Raw genomic sequence first — 23,072 nt, forward strand, 5'->3', positions numbered from 1 at the left:
GGGTTTTCCAAAGCCGGGCTCAGAGCCCTGGCAGCACACCTGAGCTTTCCAAAGCCAGGCTCAGAGCCCTGGCAGCACACCTGAGCTTCCCAAAGCCAGGCTCAGAGCCCTGGCAGCACACCTGAGCTTTCCAAAGCCGGGCTCAGAGACCTGGCAGCACACCTGGGTTTTCCAAAGCCAGGCTCAGAGACCTGGCAGCACACCTGAGCTTTCCAAAGCCGGGCTCAGAGCCCTGGCAGCACACCTGGGTTTTCCAAAGCCAGGCTCAGAGCCCTGGCAGCACACCTGAGCTTCCCAAAGCCGGGCTCAGAGCCCTGGCAGCACACCTGAGCTTCCCAAAGCCGGGCTCAGAGCCCTGGCAGCACACCTGGGTTTTCCAAAGCCGGGCTCAGAGCCCTGGCAGCACGGAGCAGCCGCAGCGTTCCGGCGCAGCCGGGGCCATGTCACGGCGCTGTTTACCCTGCAATCCTCCGCCCCGGGCCAGGAATCTCCAGAATGCCGCAGCCCCCCCGTGGGTGTTCCCTGCTCTCCAGTGCTCCCGGTCACACCTCGGGCACAGAGTGAGGTGTGCCCCAAGCCAGGGCTGGGCAGCCTTGGGCAGAGCTGTCCCGTGCCTCCAGCGCTGCCAGCGGCCACTGCACCAGAGCCAGTCACACCTCACTGTCCCCTCTCGGACTTGACTGAAATTGCATTACTGGCAGTAACTGCTCCCCACGAGTTTGCAGTATGTTTGCATCTTTAAGAAAAAAATAAATCCTGAACCATAAATCACTTATGTAAACTGCACCTAGGAGTGAAGTGCTCTTTTAAACTCCACATGCAAACAGTTCATTAGCAAAATGATTCACTAATACAACACTGATAAGGGACATTATGAGGAATTTTCCTACAAACAAGCAGAAAAAGTAAATACCTGTATGGAAGATCACATTCTACACCAGTATCTCTGGTCTCTATATTGGTCTTTTGTTGGTTTTCCATTAGGTAGTCCAGTTTATCTTGCAATTCTTTATTCTGGGAAACAGTAATTTTCATCACAAGTTCATTTTATTTATGGTAATTAAACAAGGAAATAAAATTGCACATTGCCCTTTCCCTAAAAGAAACGGTGTAAAAGTATGTACTGATAAAATAAAGGAATCCTTAATTCTGGAAAGAATATAAATTAAACCAACAGTTTTATTCAGAAGCTTCTGGTCTAAGTCATTATAAAACCATTAGAAAATTGTAAGTTAAGAAACTTAGAGTGAATATTGAGACTTTATTGCACACAATCCTGACTGTATGACTGGTGTCATATGTTTAATTTCCATTTGAAGAACAGCAAATACATACAGTGATTGTACATTCACATAGCACTGGATGACACTGGTTCAAATTAAATTTGGTTTCATAAAATAATCACAATAATGTAAACTTAAAATGTAATGCCTTACCTCACATTCTAAGAAAGAGATTTTGTCTAAAAGCTGTATTATAAATAATTCCTTTTCTTTTACTTTCTTCCTTAGCATTTCAATCTATGAAGAAAAACAAAGACATTTAGTCTGATGGGGATGGGAAAAGGAAGAAAAGGATCTTGGTATCACAGGAAGAAAACATATTTAATATTATTTTTCAGAAACAACTCAATACCTGTAAGTACTCACAAACTGCTTTAATCCCTGGATTAGCTACCAGATGTAATGGACTTTTACTAAAGTGAATTCATTTTGCAGAACAGCTAAAGGGAAATCAAGGAACACTCAGAACACATTCATTTTTTTCTGGCAGTCATTGCAAGAATGACCATTTCTGAATGCTTTGATCAGATTTTCCATGCATTCTTACCAGTCACTTTTTAACTCTGTATATTAAAATCAAAACTGTGAACAAACAGTAACATCCTCTTCACCAGTGTAAAATTTTTCAGCATATCTGGAAATCAATGATTAATATAAATATTCCCATCCTGCTAAAGGAGAAGGATAAAATACTCAAGGCACAATAATGAAAACAATACTCTCCCAAAAAGTTACTGCTAGAAATTATAAAATATTTAAACAAAAACATACAGAACTATGAAAAAAAAAGCAAAACAAATGCACACATTGAACTGAAAAATGAAAAGCTGTAACACCAAGTGAACTTTAATTTAGTCTCCATGACTTTCAAGGTATCACATGTCCCTGACACAATGATCAGTTGTTACTTGGAAAAGCTAAAACATCAACACCATACAGTGTTTTCAGCTGAACAGTTACAGAATACAGGAGTATTATCCTGTCATTATCCATCTTTCTCAAAATCAGGTCTTTCCTTTTTTTCCTCTTTTAAAGTCCATAGAAAAACTACCTATGTCACCCTGTCGCATTTTCAGAAAATCTTAGAACATACCTTGATCTTCATATTTAATCACAACTTTGTTTAATAGTATGACTGAATTAAGTCAGATATGCCTTCCCTGGTTCAGTCGCTTCAGTCCTGCCAATAAACTCCACTTTAGAAAAGATAAACTGTTCTCTTAGGACTTTCAAGTGGTTCTTCTCTATTAATATTCTCCTGCTATGCATATAAGGAAATATTACTAACACCAATAATCAGTGCCACACAAAGAAGCCCAAAGCCAAGCACAGCTGTGTGATCACACTGGCACACAGCCATTCTTGCTTGTTATTGAAAATAATCAACTGCATCAGCTGCCTAGGATGGTTTTTACATCAAACACAAAATATTCCTGTTTCCAAATAAGTGATCAAACTATCTGTCATCCAAAAGCAAGACAACTCTTGTGTTTCACATACATTTACCTTAACTTATATTCATTCTATGATAGGAAGATCCTAAGATGTGAAATAAACTGACAGTAACCATTATGTTCACCAGTATCATGTACAAATAGATTTTGTGCAAGTTAAAATTAAAGTTCTGCTTTTTTTTCACATTGGCCACAGAAAGACAGCTCCCTATGGATGTTTTTGAGTTATTTCAATTTGAATAATCTGAAGGCAAAGATGAGCATGGACACCTTAAATCTAACACAGAATACAAAAAGGAAGACTTTGACAAACAGCTTCCTCCCCTTCCCAAACACAGAACTGAACTCCAAAGAGACATTTTGCATTTTGGTGAGGATGCTCTAGGGAGCAGCAGACTGAAGCATACACAACAGCATCTCCAGGCTCTCTGTAACATGTTTACATAGTACCAGTCAGAACCCATTAAAACCATGCCCTTGCCCCAGAATTACACCAAATTTTTTAAATCTGCTTCTTTTATTTTTTTTCTGCAGAGAATATAGTACAATATCATCACAAGCTCTGTGTCTCAGTCTAGCAGCCAGACAGAATGGTGTGGTTAGACCATGCAGGTTACAGAATGATCAGGCTGTGAATTGTGTCACCTATATAAAACCTTTGGGTGGATCTTAAACATTAGGAACTCAGACACAGCCACATATCCCAAATACATTTCAGGAGAAATAAATGCAGCAGTGAGGCTGCATTTGAGGTGCTAAAATGAGAGGCTGTTTCAGCACCAGGAAAAATGTTCTGCAGTCCTGCTCCCTGGACACAGCAGAGCCCCTGTGAGGCCACTGCAGAAGGAAAGCAGGAATTCTGCACCCCCAGACACATGGCCAAACAGCTGCCTCAGCAGCTATTGCAGGCCAAGGGCTGAAACAAATGTCCTGACACAGATGACACATCCCAGCACAGTAATTTACTATAAAAATAAGTTTATTTACTGAACAAGGACTTGGGTACACATCATCTTATGCCATTAACACCAGCAACGAAAAAGCTGATTTGATTAATCCTTGACAAGGGTATGTCACAGGGAACCAGGAAAAACAGGAATAACTCTAAGAGATTATATTAATATATTATTATATTAAATTTTAAAAATCCACATCTTGAAAATTTCTTTGTTTCTAGCAGCTGCATAAAGCAAGAGAACATCTAGCAGGCATCAGAGCAATAGATTGTGACTGGGTTGAATACAAGATAAGGAGGAGAAGAGAAGAAGCAAGATGGGTCAAACACAACACAACTCCAGGCCTGAGTGGTGGCCAGAACAGTCTGCTCAGAATGGTCAGAAACAAATCAGTGCAAGCCAAAGACTCTCAAATTCCATGGACTGACTCTTGTATCCAAGTAATTTCTGGACTGACTTCAGGATATTATCATGCAGATGTTCCTACTTTTTCTTTGGTCAATACTCACGGATTAGTCTATAATCCACCTCATCCTTGCTGTGTCTGCAGACCTCAGAGTTTCTGCTCACTGAACTCAGCAACTTGCTCCCATCCTGGCTTTTGCACAACTACCCTCTCAGATTTCTTCATCATTTTCTACAAGCACTGTTCAGGTACATCCTTCAGGCTCTCTTTGCCAACCTTCTCCAGAAATGACCAGACAGACTTTCCCCAGCCCTTAATTCTTGACCTGATGTTGTTAGGGCTCCACATTTCTATCTGTACTTCTATAACCTTCCTGTCTACATAAAGCACTCAAACAAAACTGGCAACCTACTCAGAAATATCAGTTACATTAATGAACTGCTCATTCCTTTCAAAACAGTTCTGCCAACAGTACTAATGTGACTTTAGCAACTCTGGACCACACAGTCACCCTTCTTCCTACCACTGCATTCTCTCTTACCTCCCCCAACCCACTGTATCCATTGCTTCTCCTTCCCTTCTCCAGCTGGGAGACACCTGACTATTCCAAAGCTGGGAAGAGTAAAGCTACAAGGCCCAAGCTCCAGTTTCTAATTTCTCTGGTGTGCCAGCAACTGAGGGGCATGACATGCTCTCAGCCCTGCAGCCACCCCTGGCACCTCCCTGCTGGGCAGAGAAGGGGCACCAAATCTCTCCCCATCCTGGCAATCCATGAAGTTCCTGCCAGTGGTGCTGGGTGTGCAGCTTGCATTTCACATAACCACTTCAATTTCCAGTGAACTGAATCAGCTTGCAAGATCCAACATGGAATGTGAATCATCCTGAATTTATCCACTGACTCAGGATTAATATGGTCACTGACTTCTTTTTTAGATCTCTCATCCTTGTTTCTGCCCTACTGCTGTCACTACCTCTATGCTTTTGTCTCCTTCAGGAAACTTGAAGTCATTTCTCAAACTGCCTCAATCTTCAGATTGTCACTTTTTCTTGCTGCATCTCCCAGAAAATTCAATTCTTCTTGTCCATCCCATTGATGAAGATCTCCTTATTTCTCATTTCTGCTCCTTATAGATTCTCCAAATACCAAACAATTGTCAAGGTATTTGAATAGCCTGTGTAAATACTAAACTTTGCTTCCCTAAGATGGAAAGTGAGATGAAAGAGTCAACAGCATTAAACTGATCTCATGGACAGAACACCTAAGAAGAACAGTAAAGACAAGAGTTGGAGAACTGCAAGACCTAAAAGGAAGAGTCTGTAAAGAAATGCTGGATATGTGACTAATGGTATTAGGATGAAAAGTCAACAGAGTTACAAAGCTATTAATGCAGAAGGAGGAAGCATCTTAAGAGAAAACTAAAGTTGTAATTAAATGTAGAGCCTTTATAAAGAAGGTCTGAAATAGGAAACTATTTTATTCTATGTAACTCAGATACAGATTTGGAGACATTAAACTATACAGTGATCTGCATTGGAACAGATCCAGCTATTAGGTAAACTCAGTCACTATTTACCACTTAACAGTATTATCCATTAGTTTAAAATATTTACCAGCATATAGTTTTAATATATATAACTATCATATTATTCAAGTACGCCTTTATTTTCCTTATTCATCCACTATTAATGTACTGGGCATCAGTAACACCAACACAGAGACATGAACAAATTAGTCAGAACTATGACTGCACAGGACAAACAGATGCTACACAGCATGCACAAAACAAGACAGACAAGACATTGCAACATACATCAGCCTGAGCTCGCAGAGGTAACTGCTGTACAAGGAGAACAGGATTTTCCTCAGTCCTGTATTTTACTAGACCTTAACTGGTATTTATGAGAGGCTAGACAAGAGTTGAAACTTTTTCAGGGAGCATAATGCAGGGAGCACCTTTGCCTTTTAATCCTCCTTAAATCACGTGAACAACTTCACCTCTTAAACTTACACTTTTGTATTTTAAACGTCATATTGCATTTACAGAAGAAGTAACTGACTGATTTAGGTTAATGCACCAATGTAGAGACCTTCCTAAATGAATGAGCTCCATGAACACATTATCCAGTGGTTGATGTCCACATACTGCTGAAGCAGGGGCTGACATGTCCTAATGAGTTACAGACCTTGGTTCATTGTCTGCACATCAACCCACCTCGTTAAGCATTGCCTTAGTAATGGGCAAGTTTCTAATTGATGACTTTGCCTGGCAATTCCCAGCTGAAAGTGCTGATGTTGTGCATATATAAACCCTCTCACCAAACACCAGCAGTGATTCTACTTCTGCCAACAGATAAGCATTGTACTGCTTGCTCAAGTCCACTGAGGAATGCCAAACACTTGTACTGGGGAGGGGGGAGGAGGGTGTGGGAAGTTATTCATGTTCTGTCCTTTATCTTCTTCCTCCAAGGTCCCAAGGTGTGTTTCTCTTTCTACATTTCTTGTTCTGCATTTTTGTTGTTTTTCATTTTTATGGCAGGTACTATGGAATGCAGGTCTTGGTTAATAAAAGTTTGGCATCTGTTGTCGGTAGTTCCATCTTCTCCTCCTTCTCTGTGGCTTCTCTTACATGACCTTGAAACTGTTCTTCCATATTAAAAGGGGGAAATTTCACTATATATCTGAAGTTGGAGTGTCTTGATACAGATATTTTCAGATGTTTAAGTCTTTTTTGGAAAAATTTCTTCTTTTTATACCCCATTTGTGCAATACAAAGTCTCTTCTGTATTTGGGATATCATTTGTTCATTAGCACTTTGTCCTTTCATGCAAGTATCCTCCCCAACAGACAGGAGACAGCTTCTGCCTGGTGTCTGGTCACCATTTATTATCCAAGGAATCTGAGACTAAAGCTGGAGAACAGCTCATGGGCCATGACCTAGAGACAGTTCAATTCAGTCGTTAGGGGAATTTCATGTGAAATCTAAGTTCTGCAGATAATTTCTTGGCATGAGATCAAATATCCTTCGTTCTTCAGATCCCTTCAGAACAGCTTCCTATATCTGCATCAACCCTCTTGCCTTGCTTATAAAATGTAAATGCTAATTTCCTTCCCTCCTCTGCTTCTCAACAATGAAACAATGTTACATATAAAATAAGCTTACTGTGCAATGAAATTGCAATCCATTTCAAAGTGAATTGCATAATTCTCAAAACTAAACCTCTCTTAAATCTCTCCAGGTTTGAAATTGAGATCAAGCCACAAAATAATTATATTGCTAATTTAAAATCTATGCTTTGTATTTCATTTATCTTACATGAAAGTCTCATTTCCTACAGTGGCACAGACAGACAGTTGACCCATCAGATAGATAGTAAGAAGAGAAGCTTTTACCCCTCTCACAGAACAAGAGCAATTGCAGCCCTGAAGGGAACAGTGTGCTAGCAGCTTCCCATGCCCTCCTGTGGTGCCTCTGTGCCTGCATCTGCCTGCCCAGTGCCATCTCTGCAGGGAAACTCCTCAGTGGAAGGGCCTGAAGTTTGTGTGCCTCTGCCTTTCACCTGTGAGTCTCCCTGCAAATTCTCCCTCTCATCAAACTGTCTTTTACCTGGATTGCCTTTGCTCTACCCAGCCATACTTTAGGACAGCTACAAAGGCAAGGGCTAAAATATCTGAGCCTTGGGTGACCCACTCTGGCCATGTGTCTCTCCTCACTTGTTTTTTGAAAGCCTGTGATGTAAAAATAGTATGAGAAGAGGGCTGGGTTTCTAAATACCTGCAAAATGCAAGTCCTGCACTTTTAACTGCCAGCACGGCATTTAAATCACACTACACTAAGCTGTGAACAAATAGATTTGTTTAACAAACAAGTTCAACACAGGGATAAATCTGTCAGCCATAAATCATCTGCAATCTCTCTCTAATGAGAACATGAGGCTTTAAGACTATGCAGGATAACTTTCTGCTCAGCTGGTGCACTAATGAGCAGCAATTTTTGCTCTCACAGAAAAGAATCCCTATGAGGATGAAAAATGTGTGTGCATGAGAGCTAACACACAGAGGTGTTGAAGGTCACCATCTCCAGAAAATTTCCATTTTATTTCTCCCATTTATTTTTCTCCTGAAAGTTATTTTCTAGGCTTCTATTTAATATATGACTGGTTTGACTAGATCAAGCTGAAAAAGGTTCTATAAATGCCTGAGATGGAAGGATTTGTTTTCAAAGGAAAAATAATAGAAGCAATTTTTTTTTTTTTTTGCTAAGGAGTACAAGCACACTGAATTGTGAGTGTCCTCCTCTGCCTGAGCTCAATTCCCTAGATCACATAACCATTGCATTCAGTACCAACATGATGAGATCTATGAAGAGGAAGGTGTTAATACTCTGCCTCCATGGCCTCCTACATCTGATGCTTCTCTGCACATCCCCTTTCATGCCTAAATTAGGACTGACCACCAGCTCCTAACATATTTTTAAATGCCATCAAAATAGCACCAGGGGTGTTAAGAGTTGCCTGCTGCATCACAAAATTCCATTCTAAAGCTTCTCTTTCACTTCCTCTTGGCTGCTTGCTGTTCTTTTACAGAATGCCCTGCATCTGTGATTTGCAAAGGATCCATCATCTTTCCCAGAAATGGCTTAAAGAGCAATCTACTCCATGATTTTTTCCAGCCAGGAGATTCATCTCAGTACTTGTCCAATTTTGACAGCTCTCCACATGGGTTTGAAGCAGTATATCTTGTTTGTTCAGCATCCCTCTGAAGTGATGTTCATTTCTCCAATTTCTCTGAATTGGAGATGGTAACAGCACAAACTGTTGTGATTTACACTGGAAGAGCGAAGCCCTTATTTATACTTCAAACCTGTGTCCAATATATGAAGATGAATTGTAAACAAAGCTCATCCTGTAGTAAAGCAAGTTTAGGCCTTCTCACCTAGCAGCTCAAACAGTAGCCCTGTTTCAGTTTCAATTTCTGCTGATAGTTTTAACTACTTCCTTTCCTTCCACTTCTCTCCTGAGTTTCCCAGGTTAGCCTGTTCTCACTCTGTTGACTGCCACAGAGAAGCTAAGTGTTTCAGAAAGCAAGATTTCCAGCTTTTGAATGATTTGGTTAATCTTTCTCAATTATTTAAATGCAAGTTATCAATATCATCATAAAACCCAAGATGGCATGTTACTTTACAGATACCAGCCATGAAAATATTGCAATGAGTAACAGGGCAGGTTTTCATTACACTTTCCTTGATATTCCTTGCCGTTACATTCTGCAATCAGTTAAATTTAGTGTAGGGAGGATGTGTGTTTAAATATACCCTGATGAACATGGCTTCCGGGACTTAAATAGTAGTGCAATCTTCCCTATTTGCTCTAGCAGATATTTTTAGTGCTGCTGCTCACTAGTTTTCAACCTAACTTCAGAACAGACTCTTGAGATAGCATTCATTTTCAATATTTTTGTTGCCAACTTTTCAGCTTCTATGGCATAGTTAGCAAGTGTTTGCTTTAAATGAGCCAAAAACTACTTATCTAATATTATGAAAAGCACAAAATCATAAAAAGCACCACATGCTTGGATAGTTGAGGACATACTATCTGCAATGTTTTTTCTCTTGCTCCATGGTGAACAGCTACTGTTCTCCATATTATTAAAACTGCTATTTTTAGGCCTTTAATTAAGAGTCTAGTTTAAAACAGGGCATGCCAACTATATTATAGGTATTTTCTCTAACACAGTACAAACACAAGCAACAAATAGCACAAAATTAAGAAAGCAAGCCCCAAACATTAAATGTCTGATGTATTTGGTACCACCTGACCTGATCAAAGCTCTGGTACAGGAGTCTTTAGCTAGCTCCCTAGTGAAAATATAGATGTAGCTACGCAGGTGTTCATGCAGAAGGAAGCTGAATTAAAATAAAAATTAAAACACACAGGGACTAAAGGAAAGAGCAAAAATATCTCCCCTATGGCTAGGTGGCAGTCAAGAGTGATAGAGGTTTAGCTGAATCTGAAAAGCAGGCAGTCAGACAGCAGTTAGAAGCAGACATGTTTGACAATTAGTAGTGACTTGGTCACCTAACACTCATTAAATAGGACAACCAGATGGTCTAGAAGGGCTTTCTGTGTATATCAAGGCACCAGCAGAGATACCTTACAAGTAATTAGCTAGCTAAACTTACCCATTAAATCTAATATTAATGAAATTATAATCATTGGCTCAAGCTTTATATGTGGTTTTATTCCAAAACAAAAGATAGAGCTGAAAGGACTTGTTATACCAATGCAGCCCACTAGAGGTCAAGTTACAACCAGAAGTTTAAAATATATTTAGTAATAAAGGGCAAAATTTAGGCCACCATCCTCATGTATTACTAGATTCATTCATGGTGCCACATATATCACAAATCCTTCAGGAAAAACTCTGTACAGAGATACAAAGCAGATTAAATAATTGTTCCCATAATCAATTATCTAATTGTTCCCATGATCCATTAATTAGATGGACTGGATTATTGCACTGGAGAAACTTTCTTTATTAAAATACCATGGTTTGAAGACTGTAAATTCTGTTTTAGTCCAGCTAGGATGCTTAAAAACAGTGATAATGGTGAACTAAATTAAAACCAAAACCTCCAGACTTGATATGTCTGATACAACAGAAGAACTTTAATCTCTCTGTGTAAAAGACACTAGCATCACTCATCTGATCATATGGAAGGGCTGCATCAGAATCTTATAAAACAAAGCATATGTAAATACATATAAATACAAATGCAGAAAGAATGCCTTAGATTTGAGTGGTTTCTAAACATTTGACATCTTGAGTGTATGATGTCAGATACAAATCAAAGGTATCTCATGAAGACCCATTGTGCAGTAGGAGGCTCATCTAATAGAGCTGTCAGCTTTGTAAAGCTCCAATTTAAACTTATCTATTTTCCATGTCATTCTTTCCACTTGGACAAACAGAAATGTTTGCAATTACAGCCTTCTGACCACAGAACAGTTTCCTGACACACAGGTAGCCTGTAACCTAAAGCATTTATCCAGCAAAATTCCACTTAAAATTTTACAGGAAATGGCAGCAGCTAAGACAATGTCCCCAGACCAGGGAAAGAAGAGACAAGCAGTGACAATCTGTGCTTGCTCACCTATTTCTGTGAGGAATCATATTAAACAAACAAAAAAATGACCTAAGCAAAATCTCCCAAAACCAGAAGAACAAAGCACTAAAGGTCAGCTTTTGCCTTCCACTTCTGTACAGGAAGGAGACCATTAATGACTAGAGTGCATCATATCAGAGGTACCCTCCGAGCTGGAAGTTGTGTTGCATTTCCTGAACACCCATGGAGAGGTACAGGGCTAGTGTCAGCCTAAAGATCACAGTATATAACCCAGAGCCACTGCATTAAACTGCTTTCATCTACTCTTTCTGCTTCACTGGCTCCAGATGCTTAACTCAACTTCCACTGTAACAAAGGTGGCAGAAGGCAACTACACAAAGAACAGTTCTCTTTGGATTATGTACTAAAAGAATTAGTGCTCCCCAAAGACTCTGAGTTGTTTTACTACATCTCACCTCCTCAACCATATGCTTGACTTTCTTCTGCTGGCAGTGGACCATGTCATCCAGATGCTTGATCCTCTCTCTCAGGCTGGCTGCTTCCTCCTCCAAATGCTGTGACCTGGCAAAACACGCAAGGATCAAGCCTGTAAGTGGGGAGCTCTGCAGTATAAGCAGAACAAGAACAACCCCCACAGTCCACCATAAATCAGGACAGGCAAGTCAAATTGCACTGACAGATGTCAAATTGTCCAAAGTACATTTTAATGTGATCATAGTCCAAGTGGCTGTCTCCACCCAAGTTATCTCACCTTTGTCTTGCATACTGACATGATTACTCAGAGCCTGAAGTGCTGACAATTAAACAATGAGACAAAACTCATCTCAAGGTGTGTTTCCCTTTAGTGAAAGGCTTTGACACAACTACATCTTTAGCTTCAGAGAGACACATTTAGGCTGACTTACTACTACCTGCAAATATTTTGGAAATGTATGCTAAACAAAAGCCAGGACTCAGGTCTGCTTTCAAAGCTGTCTTACTGCAGGGGAGCCTGGAGTCAAGAATTTGTCAGAGCTGCCAACAGCAGCAGAATGCTACCTGGAATAGTATTAACTCCTCAGCAGTCAGCAGGAATGCTATGAATGGTTTAAATTTGTCCATACAACTCTTCAGATAGTTTCTGCATTTCTTCAAATCTGTTTAATACAGCAAGTGAACTCCCACAGAACTCCTGCCACAAGCTGGTTTGGCAGCTTGTCAGAAAAGCAGCTGTAGAATATGCAAGGAAACCGGAGTGAAGCTTTTCCATAAATTTTTGTCTCTTTGGTCATGGGAGTCTCCATTTTTATCTGAATGTCCAATTCTTAAAATTTGTCAAAGAAAGCAATTTCTTGCTTACAAAATAAACTGCTGTACTCCTAGGTTCAGGACTGGACAGAATTTGAGAATGGGAGGAGGGGAATAAAAAACAAAAAGGCTTTTTTCATCTTGGTCTGTGCACAGCAGAAAAAAAACTGTTAAAGCTGCAAATAGAAAAACCATTCTAAGACAAAGCAGCAGATGGCAAACTGTAAGACGTGATTCCAGTGAATGACTGAATTGTATCCTGTTTCCCCCAAAAGAGTCTCTATTAACACTGAAGTACTCTGCAGAAATGTAACTGCAGCACTTTGACAAGGACTCAAAAAATTCAAAGCACTGCTGCAGGTTTTTCAGTTGTGTGTATTAACATCTCATAAAACTTTAATTTATATTTTAATTGCAATTGTAGCACATATTTTGTATCTCATTTTTTAATTCATTGGAAGACTCAGGATCTTAAGCACTGATAGCAATGGAGAAATGGAACAGACATGCTTCCTAAGGTGGAGCTTGAGTGTCTGATAAGGTACAGGCAGGTAAAGACAACTTAAGAATAAATCAGCATCATCTGAACACAGAGTCATTGCTTGCATGGCATAGATTGCAACTGTGAGCTTGCTTGCCTTGCACAAATTCCTGCCTGAACATTGCCTGTACCCTTTTACTGCAGCATAACTTTACACTGAAAAGGATTCACTGAAGCAAGAAGTGTCTGTGTTATTCAGAGGTAAAGGAAAACACCAATTATCTTTCATCTCCATATTCTATGTTGTATGTGAGCAACATCTGTTCACTTGAAATTATTATTTTAACAGACTGCTGTGAAAAGCCATTCTTACTCTGAAACCAGAGAAGCTGGTCACAGATCAATACAAGGCACTGAGAAGCTCTCAGCAGGGACCTTCTTTCATGTTTGTGCTTCCCAAAGGACAGCAGGAAGCCCAAAACCTTAAAACTTAATTTCTGGGTGCCACAGAACCATAAGTAGTAATCAAGTACTGTTATTCAGTCTCTGATTGTAATTCATCTTTACCCACTGAAGCAGTGTCATATAAACCTCTGAGTTTAGATACTGAAAGTATTCATAGTCAGGATCATACACTTCTGAATTTGGGAATGCATATCTGAGAAAAATGCAAGCTACAGATATGTCAGAGCTTATTCCACCTACAATGGACTCCACACATTTGCAAACAACTTTTCAGAAAAGATGCATGAAGGTGGTCATTCCTGCAAAAAATAATTGTCTTGACATTTTACATGTCAGTAAACCTACATTCAGATGAACAATCCCTACCCCCTACCACACTGCAGTTTTAAAGTTAGAAAAGGCAAAATTCAGATGTCTACAAAAACAAAAAAACCCACATGTTTCCTAGCAATAGTAGAAGTTCCACAGGCAAGTTATATCTCACCTTTCACTGTCAGAGTTGTTTTCAGATTTTGCTCCTGATATTTGTAGTTCATTTAATTCAAGTTGTTTTTTCAGCTGGTGACGTTCCTAAACAAGAAAAGTTATCATTCAGTTCTCCATGTATCGAAATGTAAAGGCTTCACAAAGCATATTTCATTGCAATTCAAAACATCATTTGTGAAATTAAAATAGAAACTGATTAAACAAAATTCATGCATTTCCTATAGCCAAGGAGGACAGAATACATAATAATAAAATCAGTTTCCCAGCTATGCATGGAAACAAGATTAATTTTCAATTTCCTATATGAAGATGTATGGCTGTACTTGAAACTGATTTTTTTCGTTAAAAAGATGAGTCATCAAAATCTTTAACTACATAAAGTCACATTGTCCACATTATCACTCCAAAAAGATCTCCCAATCCAAGGCTGAGCTAAAAGGTACTGCTGCATTTTCTTCCCCCAGAGTATTCCTGTTTAAGTGCCCACAATCACAGTGCTTATGAAGATCTGTGAGGACTTAGGGTCTGAGTCAAACAAGTTAACAGAGAAATGTAAGTGTTTTATCCATCTTGAGGGCAATTTAAGAGGCATTCAGTCTCATTGGATGAGTATGAGCCAGGTAAGAAGAGATTAAAGAACTAAAGTGAAGGAACTCCTGGGTACTTGTGAACTGTATGCAATCCTACATTCACTGCATAACACTTAAAAGCTGTAGGCTGAAGCCCAGATGAAGTTAATGGAGCCACTAGAGGGGCTATTATTAGGCTGAGGAATTTCTCAGTGTAATCATTAATTCTACTAATGGATTTGCAAGCATTAGACAAAAGGGACTCAATGCACATTAGACTAACAACTCAAGCCAAAAAGACTGGCTTATAAAAATCTACTTCTCAGTAGATACTGATATTAAATATGTACTGCAATAAAGTGAAATTAGTGAAAGAAAACCACTTAATTGTGAAGAGCAGAAGATTTTACTCCCTCCTCTGACTAAAACACTCTCCGCTCCTGTATTAGAGATAGTGAGGCACGAATCTTTAAAGATGTCTGCTATTGAATGAAATGAGAAATGCCAAAGTACATCCAAGACCATTTCATAGTCACTGCAGCCAAGGAAGCCCTTGAGCTTCACATTCCCCAGCAGCTGCTCCTTGTTGGTGAGAACAAGGTCCAGAAAAGCACCTCTCCTCACTGGCTCCTCTATCAGCTGGAGAAGGAAATTATCATTAACACATTCCAGGAACCTGGATTGCTTATGCTCTGCTGTGTTGTCCCTCCAAATGATGTCGGGGTGGTTGAAAATCCCCATGAGGACCAGGGCTTATGAACACAAGAGGCTGCTCCCATTGTCTGTAAAGGGCCTCATCCTTTCAGTCTTCCTGACTGGGTAGCCCCCCACTCTGATGTCACCTGTCCCTGCCCTCCCTTTAATCCTAACCCTGCAGGTTCTTCATCGACTTCTTACCCATCCCCAGACAGAGCTCTGTGCACTCTATGGACCCACCACAGCAACATTTCTAAGAGACTCTGGGTCATTTATGATTATTACTTGATTAGGCCTAAGACACCTTGCACACTGAATGGTTTTTAAATTCTCTCTTTAAAATAATGGTTCATTTCCTAAATAAATGCTGCCCTGTAAGGACCACCTGGAAGAGAGAACCACCTCCTCATCACAGGGTCTCTATGGCAGTCCAGGTCCATTTACTGATATAAATACTAAGATGCAAACAGCTCAGTATGTCACTGAGCAGGGAGCTGAGCAGCATAACAATAACATCTGGAATTTCCTCCATGCTCTTGGTGCATTTCCTGTCATGCAGCAGTCAGCTGTCCTACCTCTTCCATGCGTTCAATCAGCCGGTCCAGCTCACCAATTCTCTGGTCTTTCTCCTGTATGCTTGTTTCTGTAATCTGCATCTTCTTGTTTGCCTCTTCAATAGCCTTCAGAAGTCGATTTGTTTCCTCCTAAAACAAGAACATTTACAGTCATGTTAGCATCTAACATATTAATGAGGAGTATTTCTTCTTCTTTTTGGATCTAGGGCCAGGCTAACATCTCTTAAAGAGCTCAAAGCTTTTCACTACACCTGCTCAGAAATCTGGAAGAGTTATGACCCTGAGAGAGAATTTTATACAGCAAAAGATTGGGGGTACTTTGAAATACACAGGAATTAGTAAAGCATCATTATGACAATCCAAGAGAAACTTTTACCCATTTCTTAGATAGCTGATTTCCCTTCCCTTGGGAATGGGAGGATGCTGTTAAATAGCACCATGAGAAAAATATGCTGCTGCAAAAGACAGCAGCTGGCCATGTTCAGCTTTGTACTTTCCTTACATGTAGAGCAATATGATTAAAAAGGAGCATCTATCTTCAATCTCTATCATTATCTGACTCAAGAATTTTAAAAAATGCAACAACTGACTGCTCATAGAAAGGTTTAACTTGAGGTGGAGGGAAATTGGGGTACAGGAGAGTTCTTGCTCCAGTAGCATCCAGTGAAGTTGTTCCCTTTCTCCTTCTTAAACTGTCACTTGTTCAAATTGGACATTATGTCTTCCTTTTTTAGAGAATCAAAAGTTTAAAAAGCCTACTTACCCCATTTCAGATTTTGAAATCTAGATTATCATTGATATTACTATGTTTGAATACATATTTTTCTTAGTCCTACAACCCCAAATGTTTGGAAAACTTAGTAACTATAGCACGGCTAATCACAGAGACAGGAGTGGAGGAATTTATATCAACTCTGGAGTATGAAGCAATTGAGAAATTACATCCAAGCTAAGCACTGCTCTTACAGACTGGCTCTACATACCAGGAGCATTTCTTTCTCAGCCTTGTGTTTCTGTTCCTCTTCTCGCATTTTTTCCTCATACTGACTATACAGCTTTCTGGTCATCTCTCTCATGACTTCAGCATTGGCTTCCTGTGATGATTCCACCTATGAGAGAGGAAGGTTGCCCCATCAGTAAGTACAGTATTGCTGGCAGCAGGAGAAAGAGAGTTCACATGATGAGAAAATAAGAGTTTGAAGTTAAGCTCACCCTTGTTATAAATCTGGCATTGCAAAAGTAGGCTTCCATTTGCATCAAGACCATTTACAGCCTTGTGCCAGAATTCACATAATTTGAATCTGTAGAAGTTACTGTTCCATGAAGTTCCATGTTGTCTGAAATTAGCTCATTTAGTCATTGCTGATCCAAGATCAGGCCATGCCTCTCTGCTGAACCATTCCATAACAGCCTCCAAGTCATTTGGTTTGTTTCCCCTTTGAAATGATATTGTCTCCCCCTGCTCTATTGAAGCACAGACTAGACTCAACTCCTCTTTCTAAATGACCATGAACACTCAAAGCAATACTTTATTGCAGTACCTTCCCTGCAATCAAACTGAAAATTAAAATTCTCAGGTGTGTGGAAGGGTTAATTTTTAACAACAGAACCAGAAACTTTACTAGAGCTATGGGGAAGAGGGCAGAATGGTCATTCAGAGACAGGATTTCCTGTGTTGGCTGAAAACACTGACTTAACCACACCCTCAGTAATTAAACACCAGATAGGATCTTCACAGCTCAGGTACATCTACTGTGTAAACCACAATAAAAGTGAAGTAAAACAGCTAGTACAGGACTTAGCTCTCCTCCTAGAGATGCTGTGAATCAGCCATGTGAAATGCTGTGGGTGCTACAAAAGTGACAGGAAGAGGAGGAATGAAGTGCTCCCTGCTGATCACCACACTAAACACAGCTACAAAATAGAGCTCTGATGATTAAGGTTTTGGGTTGGATTTTTTTTCTAATTCAAGGACCAAAAGGTTTAGTAAACCCCTGGGTTCATCTTGCATGGCAGAAACAAGCTTGTTTAGTACCCTGTAGAAAAACAGCAGTGTGTTTCATTCTTTGAAAAGGGATGAGCCCTGAAGGACTCCACTTGTACTGCAATTGTCCCCTCTGTCATCTCACCTAGGCCAACCCTGGGGCACTGGTAGTGACCTGCACTTCATGAAAGGGTGTGGAGTTAAATGAACCTTCCACATTTCAGGAAGCCTGAGAGAATTGTATCATTTAGAGAAAGCCAATCATCAAACCCCAGATTCCTTAAGATACACTGAACTAGAACAGGATCTCTGGCCCTTTATCGCCATCATTCCCTCCCCTACACCTTGAGCAATGAGGAGAGTAAAAACAAGCATTAAAAAGTGACTGTATCAGGGCGTCTGTTATAATACACTTAAGCAACATCTCCACTCTAAGTTATTACAGATTTATTAATAAACCAAACCTCTTTAATAAGACCCACAGGTGTGTTCTCCAGCCAGACTGTAATCATGGTACACAGTAGTTACTGCTTTTCAACACTAACCTCCCAGATGCCACACCATCCCCTTACATTCACTCCTGGAATGAATTCCCAGAACTCATAGCACCTTTTGAGACACAATTTTATATTTAACTGTCAAAGACAGTAATGAGGTATATTTTTCACTAACTTAGTACTAAACCTGAAAGTGTGAGGGCAAAATTTACGCTTTTGCTTTGTAAATGCAGGGCATGTATTCTGCAGAGCTTGACATGCTTGAAGATAAACAAATCCTTATGCATTCAGTTGAACTGAGACCTGAGCTGCAGTTCCTTGCCCTTAGAAGCAGACATACCTTTCCCTGACTTGCTGGAGCATGTCCTTAATATTATAGTGAAGCCCAAATTTCTGTTTTAAAATCTTAATAGCATCATCTTTGCATCTGTTACTTGGTTTTTCCCTCTTTTTATTTTCTGCTGACAACAGCAGGTGCGAAATACAGCTACTTCTACAGCCTGTAGAGCTTCACTGTGAGAGGAAAGCAGAACATGAAATGCACTTATGTTTTCTTGTTTAACCATTCATTATTAAGCATGAGTGCTAGTCACTAGCAAAACAGCCAGAAAGAAATACCTTCTCTCACAAGATCAAACATGAATGCAGCTACAGTCACCTTAATTTCAGAAACTTTTATCAAAAATGGAAAGAAATTTTTCAAAATTTGACAAATTCTGATGTATTATATCCCAATTGGTCTACTTTGAGCAATTTTAAGAGAGACAAAGGTTTCCGGCAGGGAGAGGGTATTGTTTGGTTTTTTTTGGGTTTTTGTGGGCTTGGTTTTTTTGAGATTAAAGGAATACATTTGGCTGTGACGGGAGAACATGGTCAAGCTTTCTGTCATATCAAACCTTGCACTTTGTGTTTTATTTGCTTGCATTTCTCTGAAAGAAATAGCTTAATTCTCTTTTGAAGATGCTTGCTGTTACCTGCTGACCACATGCTCATAAGACTTAACAGACTACCTATTAAAAATGGTGCAATACTAAAGAAACTCAACACCAAGAAATTCAGGTAGCAATGTGCAGAGTTGTAATATTCTTTCACTTAATAATTATGGACACTAATAACCATTTAATGGTTTGAATTTTCACCTGCCAACATCTCTGTCTCTTATGTTACCTCCCAAGTTATGGGAAGACTGCCTGTCGCCAGCTGAAATTCTTTGTTATTAAGCCAGTATTGATTCACAGGAACAAGGGAGCTCGAGGGCATGACAAGGGCATGAAGGATGAAGAACCCTTTACAAATAAGGCCAAGGAATTTATTTTAAATCCACCTAGTGCCCTTACTGTGCAGTATTTTTAGGGGAGTTTATATACCTCACCTTTAACTTCAGTAACTGATTTTCAATTTGTGCCGTTTCCAGTTGCTTTTGCTTCTCTCTCAGCTTTTCCATAGATTGCTCATGTGTATGTTTTAAATTCCTTATTTGTTCCCTTATGTCTGTGTTCTCCAATGTAACATCCACTAGAGTTTTCTAGAAGACAGAGGCAAAGCGCATATTAAAAATCAGAAACAATTTGATGAATTAATATAGGCAAGATATTGTGAAACAGCACATTTAAAGAGCTTTCTGACATATTAATGCAGTGTGAACAGTTTTGCAAGTTTTAACATTTAAAATTATGGCTTTTGTTTTTGCTAGAAGGTGTTTCTGTGAGGAGCATACTCAGTGAAATCGAGTCCTGGAACACAATTAAAAAACAAAAAAAAGGAACATGGATACATTTCAGCATGAATAATCTTCCCTTCTCTCTGAGGGCCATGCCATACATACAAAATGCAGTAGACTGAAAACATGAAAGTAATGTACAAGAACATAATATTCTTGTTGTATACAAGAAAGCAGGGACTTCACGTTGTTCAGCTCAGATACATGGGAATTTGGAAGTCTTTAAAAATTAAAATTCATTCCCACCTCATCCCCCCCTGCATTTCACAGGTATGTAAAATCTCACAAGTATCTGGCACCCAAACATGCCACTTCATTTCTGTTACCAACTGAAGGCAGAACTAAGCCAGGAGATGCACCATTTTGCATTATACAGACCAAATCACATTTTCACCTTAGATCCTTCATAGAGACACGACTTGTGCTATTAGTCTGCTGCATATCAGTATCTCATTATTGCACATTATTTTTAATTTTTTTAAACACAAGAACTTCTGGAACGTTTTTCTTTGGTTCCTAAATTAAGTGCTTTAGATATCCAAGACAGTACTTTATGGTGTTGCTTAGTGTCAGAATCTGCATCTGTCATCCATGTTTTCTGTATGCTTTGAAATCCATGTTAGCAAAGGCAGCTGTGAGCTGGGAAGCAGCTGTGAAGATGTACCTGCAAGTCTATTGATGCTGATGTCAAGGAGCTGTTCATTTCGCTAAAGCTATCTAAGGCTGCAGCCTGCACTCGCACATGATTCTCTAAGGACTCCTGATGAGCATTTGTCACCTGAGCAGGGAAAAAAAGAAAAAGTTTTATATAGTTTATGATCAAGTTTACCTATTCTTCCCAAGAGAGCTACAGAAGAAAAAGACACCAAGGTCGTTTTCACAGTACTAGGATGCTTAAAATATTTAGGCCTCAAAGTATATTCTTACAAACAAAGAAACAAAACTTAAAATCCAAATAATCTAACAGAAATAAGGCATGAGTATCTAAGTTTATTGTTAGTCTGCAATCACTGTAGAAGCTGTTCTTTTTGAAAGGACAAGAGGACAACAGGCAGCTGTCTATTCCGACAGATTACATACACAGAGTGGGCAGATTGTAAAAATTCAGAGTGAAAAGCAGAAGAATGCAAGAAATAAGGAAATCTAAAACTGTGAATTGTAGAAGAGCCTTAATTAAGAAGGAACTGACTAATCAGGTACATAGAGAAGCAACATCAAGAAGACATAAGGATGAAACAGTACAAAGCAGGAAGGGGAAGCCAGAGGGCTTTGTTGTGTGAAAATTAGACATTTTTGATAGGTGCTCACACACATGCTTAAAAACTGAGAGGGGGGAGGGGAAAGACACAAAATTACATAATTCAAGAAGAGACTAAAACTCAAACAGTGTAAATAATTGTGAATGATCCAATAATAAAGAGGAAAAGTGTTACCAATGAAAGCCAGCCAGCTCACATTCTTAGATGGACCAGATTTGCTTCTTGATAAAAAGAGAAGAACACCAGGGACTGATACAGGGGGCAAGTGTGCAGTAACCAAGCCATACACAGATTAGGTCAGCACAGGGAGTAGAGGACAAGTAGTCACTGTTAACCTTCCATAAAGGTGTGTGTAAAACAAATGAAAGCAGAAATGCTTTGGATGGATTAAGAAAGTTACAAGGGAAGAACTTGTGAGAAGAAGCCCAGGACAGGATACTGGAAGAGCAAATTTCAAACAAACTTTATGAACAAAAAGTTGTCCAGGAAATTGGAAAGGTAAAAGCACAGTGATTGAAAGCTGAAGCAAAGAGTATAGAAAGGATTTTAAACAGGATTCGGAAATAGCACAAAAGACGACAGTCACGTAAAACCAAAATCAGCTCCCAAATATAACCAACCAAACTAAAAGCTCACATTAATAGGAGGAACAACACTTGTGCTTCCTTTCAGCCAGTCTAGAGTACTAAAAAAAGGGAAGGATGTCTCCTAATGTGCCATTTATATCAGAAGGAAGCTTCATGAACTGCTAATTTGCTGGAGAACTAGATATTCTGTCAGAGCTGGTCAGAAACCCTTAATTAAAGAAGAATTTCTGACTCATGCAGGATTTCTACTGGTCTGACAGAAGTTCTGGAAGTGCAGGATATCATCACTGCTATTCAGTAAAGATCAGCAGCAAAGACAACAAAGCTGCACCTGAATCAGCAATACCACGTGCATGCTGGGGGGAGAGTGAGTCTTGTTGGCAGCATTATGACTATTTACCACACTTTGCAGAAATTGAGGTTTTTTCTCTCTTCCTCTCAAGTCTGGGTGATTTTTTTTTCTATTTTTTGAGTCCAGTTGCATAGAATGAAAGTACCAGTTTACAGCAAGTTCTGATTTTTGTACTTAATACAGCATGGAGGGAACTGACAGCCTCCAAATGAGGATGGCAGAAGGGCACAAGTCAAGGTCCCAGTCCCTTGAAGTTAGAATACTTTTAATTGCCAAAGCTTCCTCTGAACCAGGGCTGTGAAAATCAATGCTGAACATACATTCAAAGCAAGTTTTCAGGGGGATTTTTTGGATCAAACAACTCAGCAGTTTAATATGAAGGCTATTTACAGAGTGCAACAGCTTTTATTGCTAAAGCAGCATATCAGAAAAAAGACAGGTCATTGAATGACCATTGAAATGTTCCATTAAAAACCAAAAGGTAAGTCACTTTTAGCACTTTAATACCAACGAATATTGCTACTTCTTTTACTTAATGTTTAAACAACAGAGTCAGTAAAACAGAGCAAAGTGTTGAAATAATTCCAAGTTATCAGTTTCTCCTAATTATCAATTTTATTTGATTCACTGCAAGCTGTTACATCCATCTCCATTAACTACCAATGCACACTGGCAATGGTATCAAAATCATTCTTTTATTTCCAAGAATTTCCAGCTAGTTAGTAATTTCATATGAAAAAGCATCCCTGTCCTGCTTTCCCTTCCTGGATGGAAAAATAAATAACAAAGAAAATTACAGATATCACATAAACCAGTGAATTGGAGTGGTTTGGGAGATTAGTTCTGTTCTGCTAAAGCAAAAGAAAAGTTTCTAGATACACTGGGACAGTT

General features: G+C 39.4%; 1 protein-coding gene across 4 annotated transcripts in view; it reads right to left on the reverse strand.

The window, feature by feature from the left end:
• MYZAP (myocardial zonula adherens protein) overlaps window positions 1–23,072 on the reverse strand; it is a 51,152-nt gene that overhangs the window by 10,100 nt on the left and 17,980 nt on the right. For all 4 annotated transcript variants that reach the window (XM_058033259.1, XM_058033258.1, XM_058033256.1 and 1 more), the window contains exons 5-12: window positions 20,648–20,761; window positions 19,636–19,788; window positions 16,766–16,891; window positions 15,783–15,911; window positions 13,941–14,026; window positions 11,679–11,784; window positions 1,437–1,520; window positions 914–1,014 (exon numbers count right to left, since the gene is read on the reverse strand). In XM_058033259.1, the coding sequence (XP_057889242.1) occupies window positions 914–1,014; window positions 1,437–1,520; window positions 11,679–11,784; window positions 13,941–14,026; window positions 15,783–15,911; window positions 16,766–16,891; window positions 19,636–19,788; window positions 20,648–20,761 (899 nt within the window). The remainder of the gene's footprint in view (window positions 1–913; window positions 1,015–1,436; window positions 1,521–11,678; window positions 11,785–13,940; window positions 14,027–15,782; window positions 15,912–16,765; window positions 16,892–19,635; window positions 19,789–20,647; window positions 20,762–23,072) is intronic.

The sequence above is a fragment of the Melospiza georgiana genome, chromosome 13 (genome assembly GCF_028018845.1).
Source record: "Melospiza georgiana isolate bMelGeo1 chromosome 13, bMelGeo1.pri, whole genome shotgun sequence".
Lineage (NCBI taxonomy): Eukaryota > Metazoa > Chordata > Aves > Passeriformes > Passerellidae > Melospiza > Melospiza georgiana.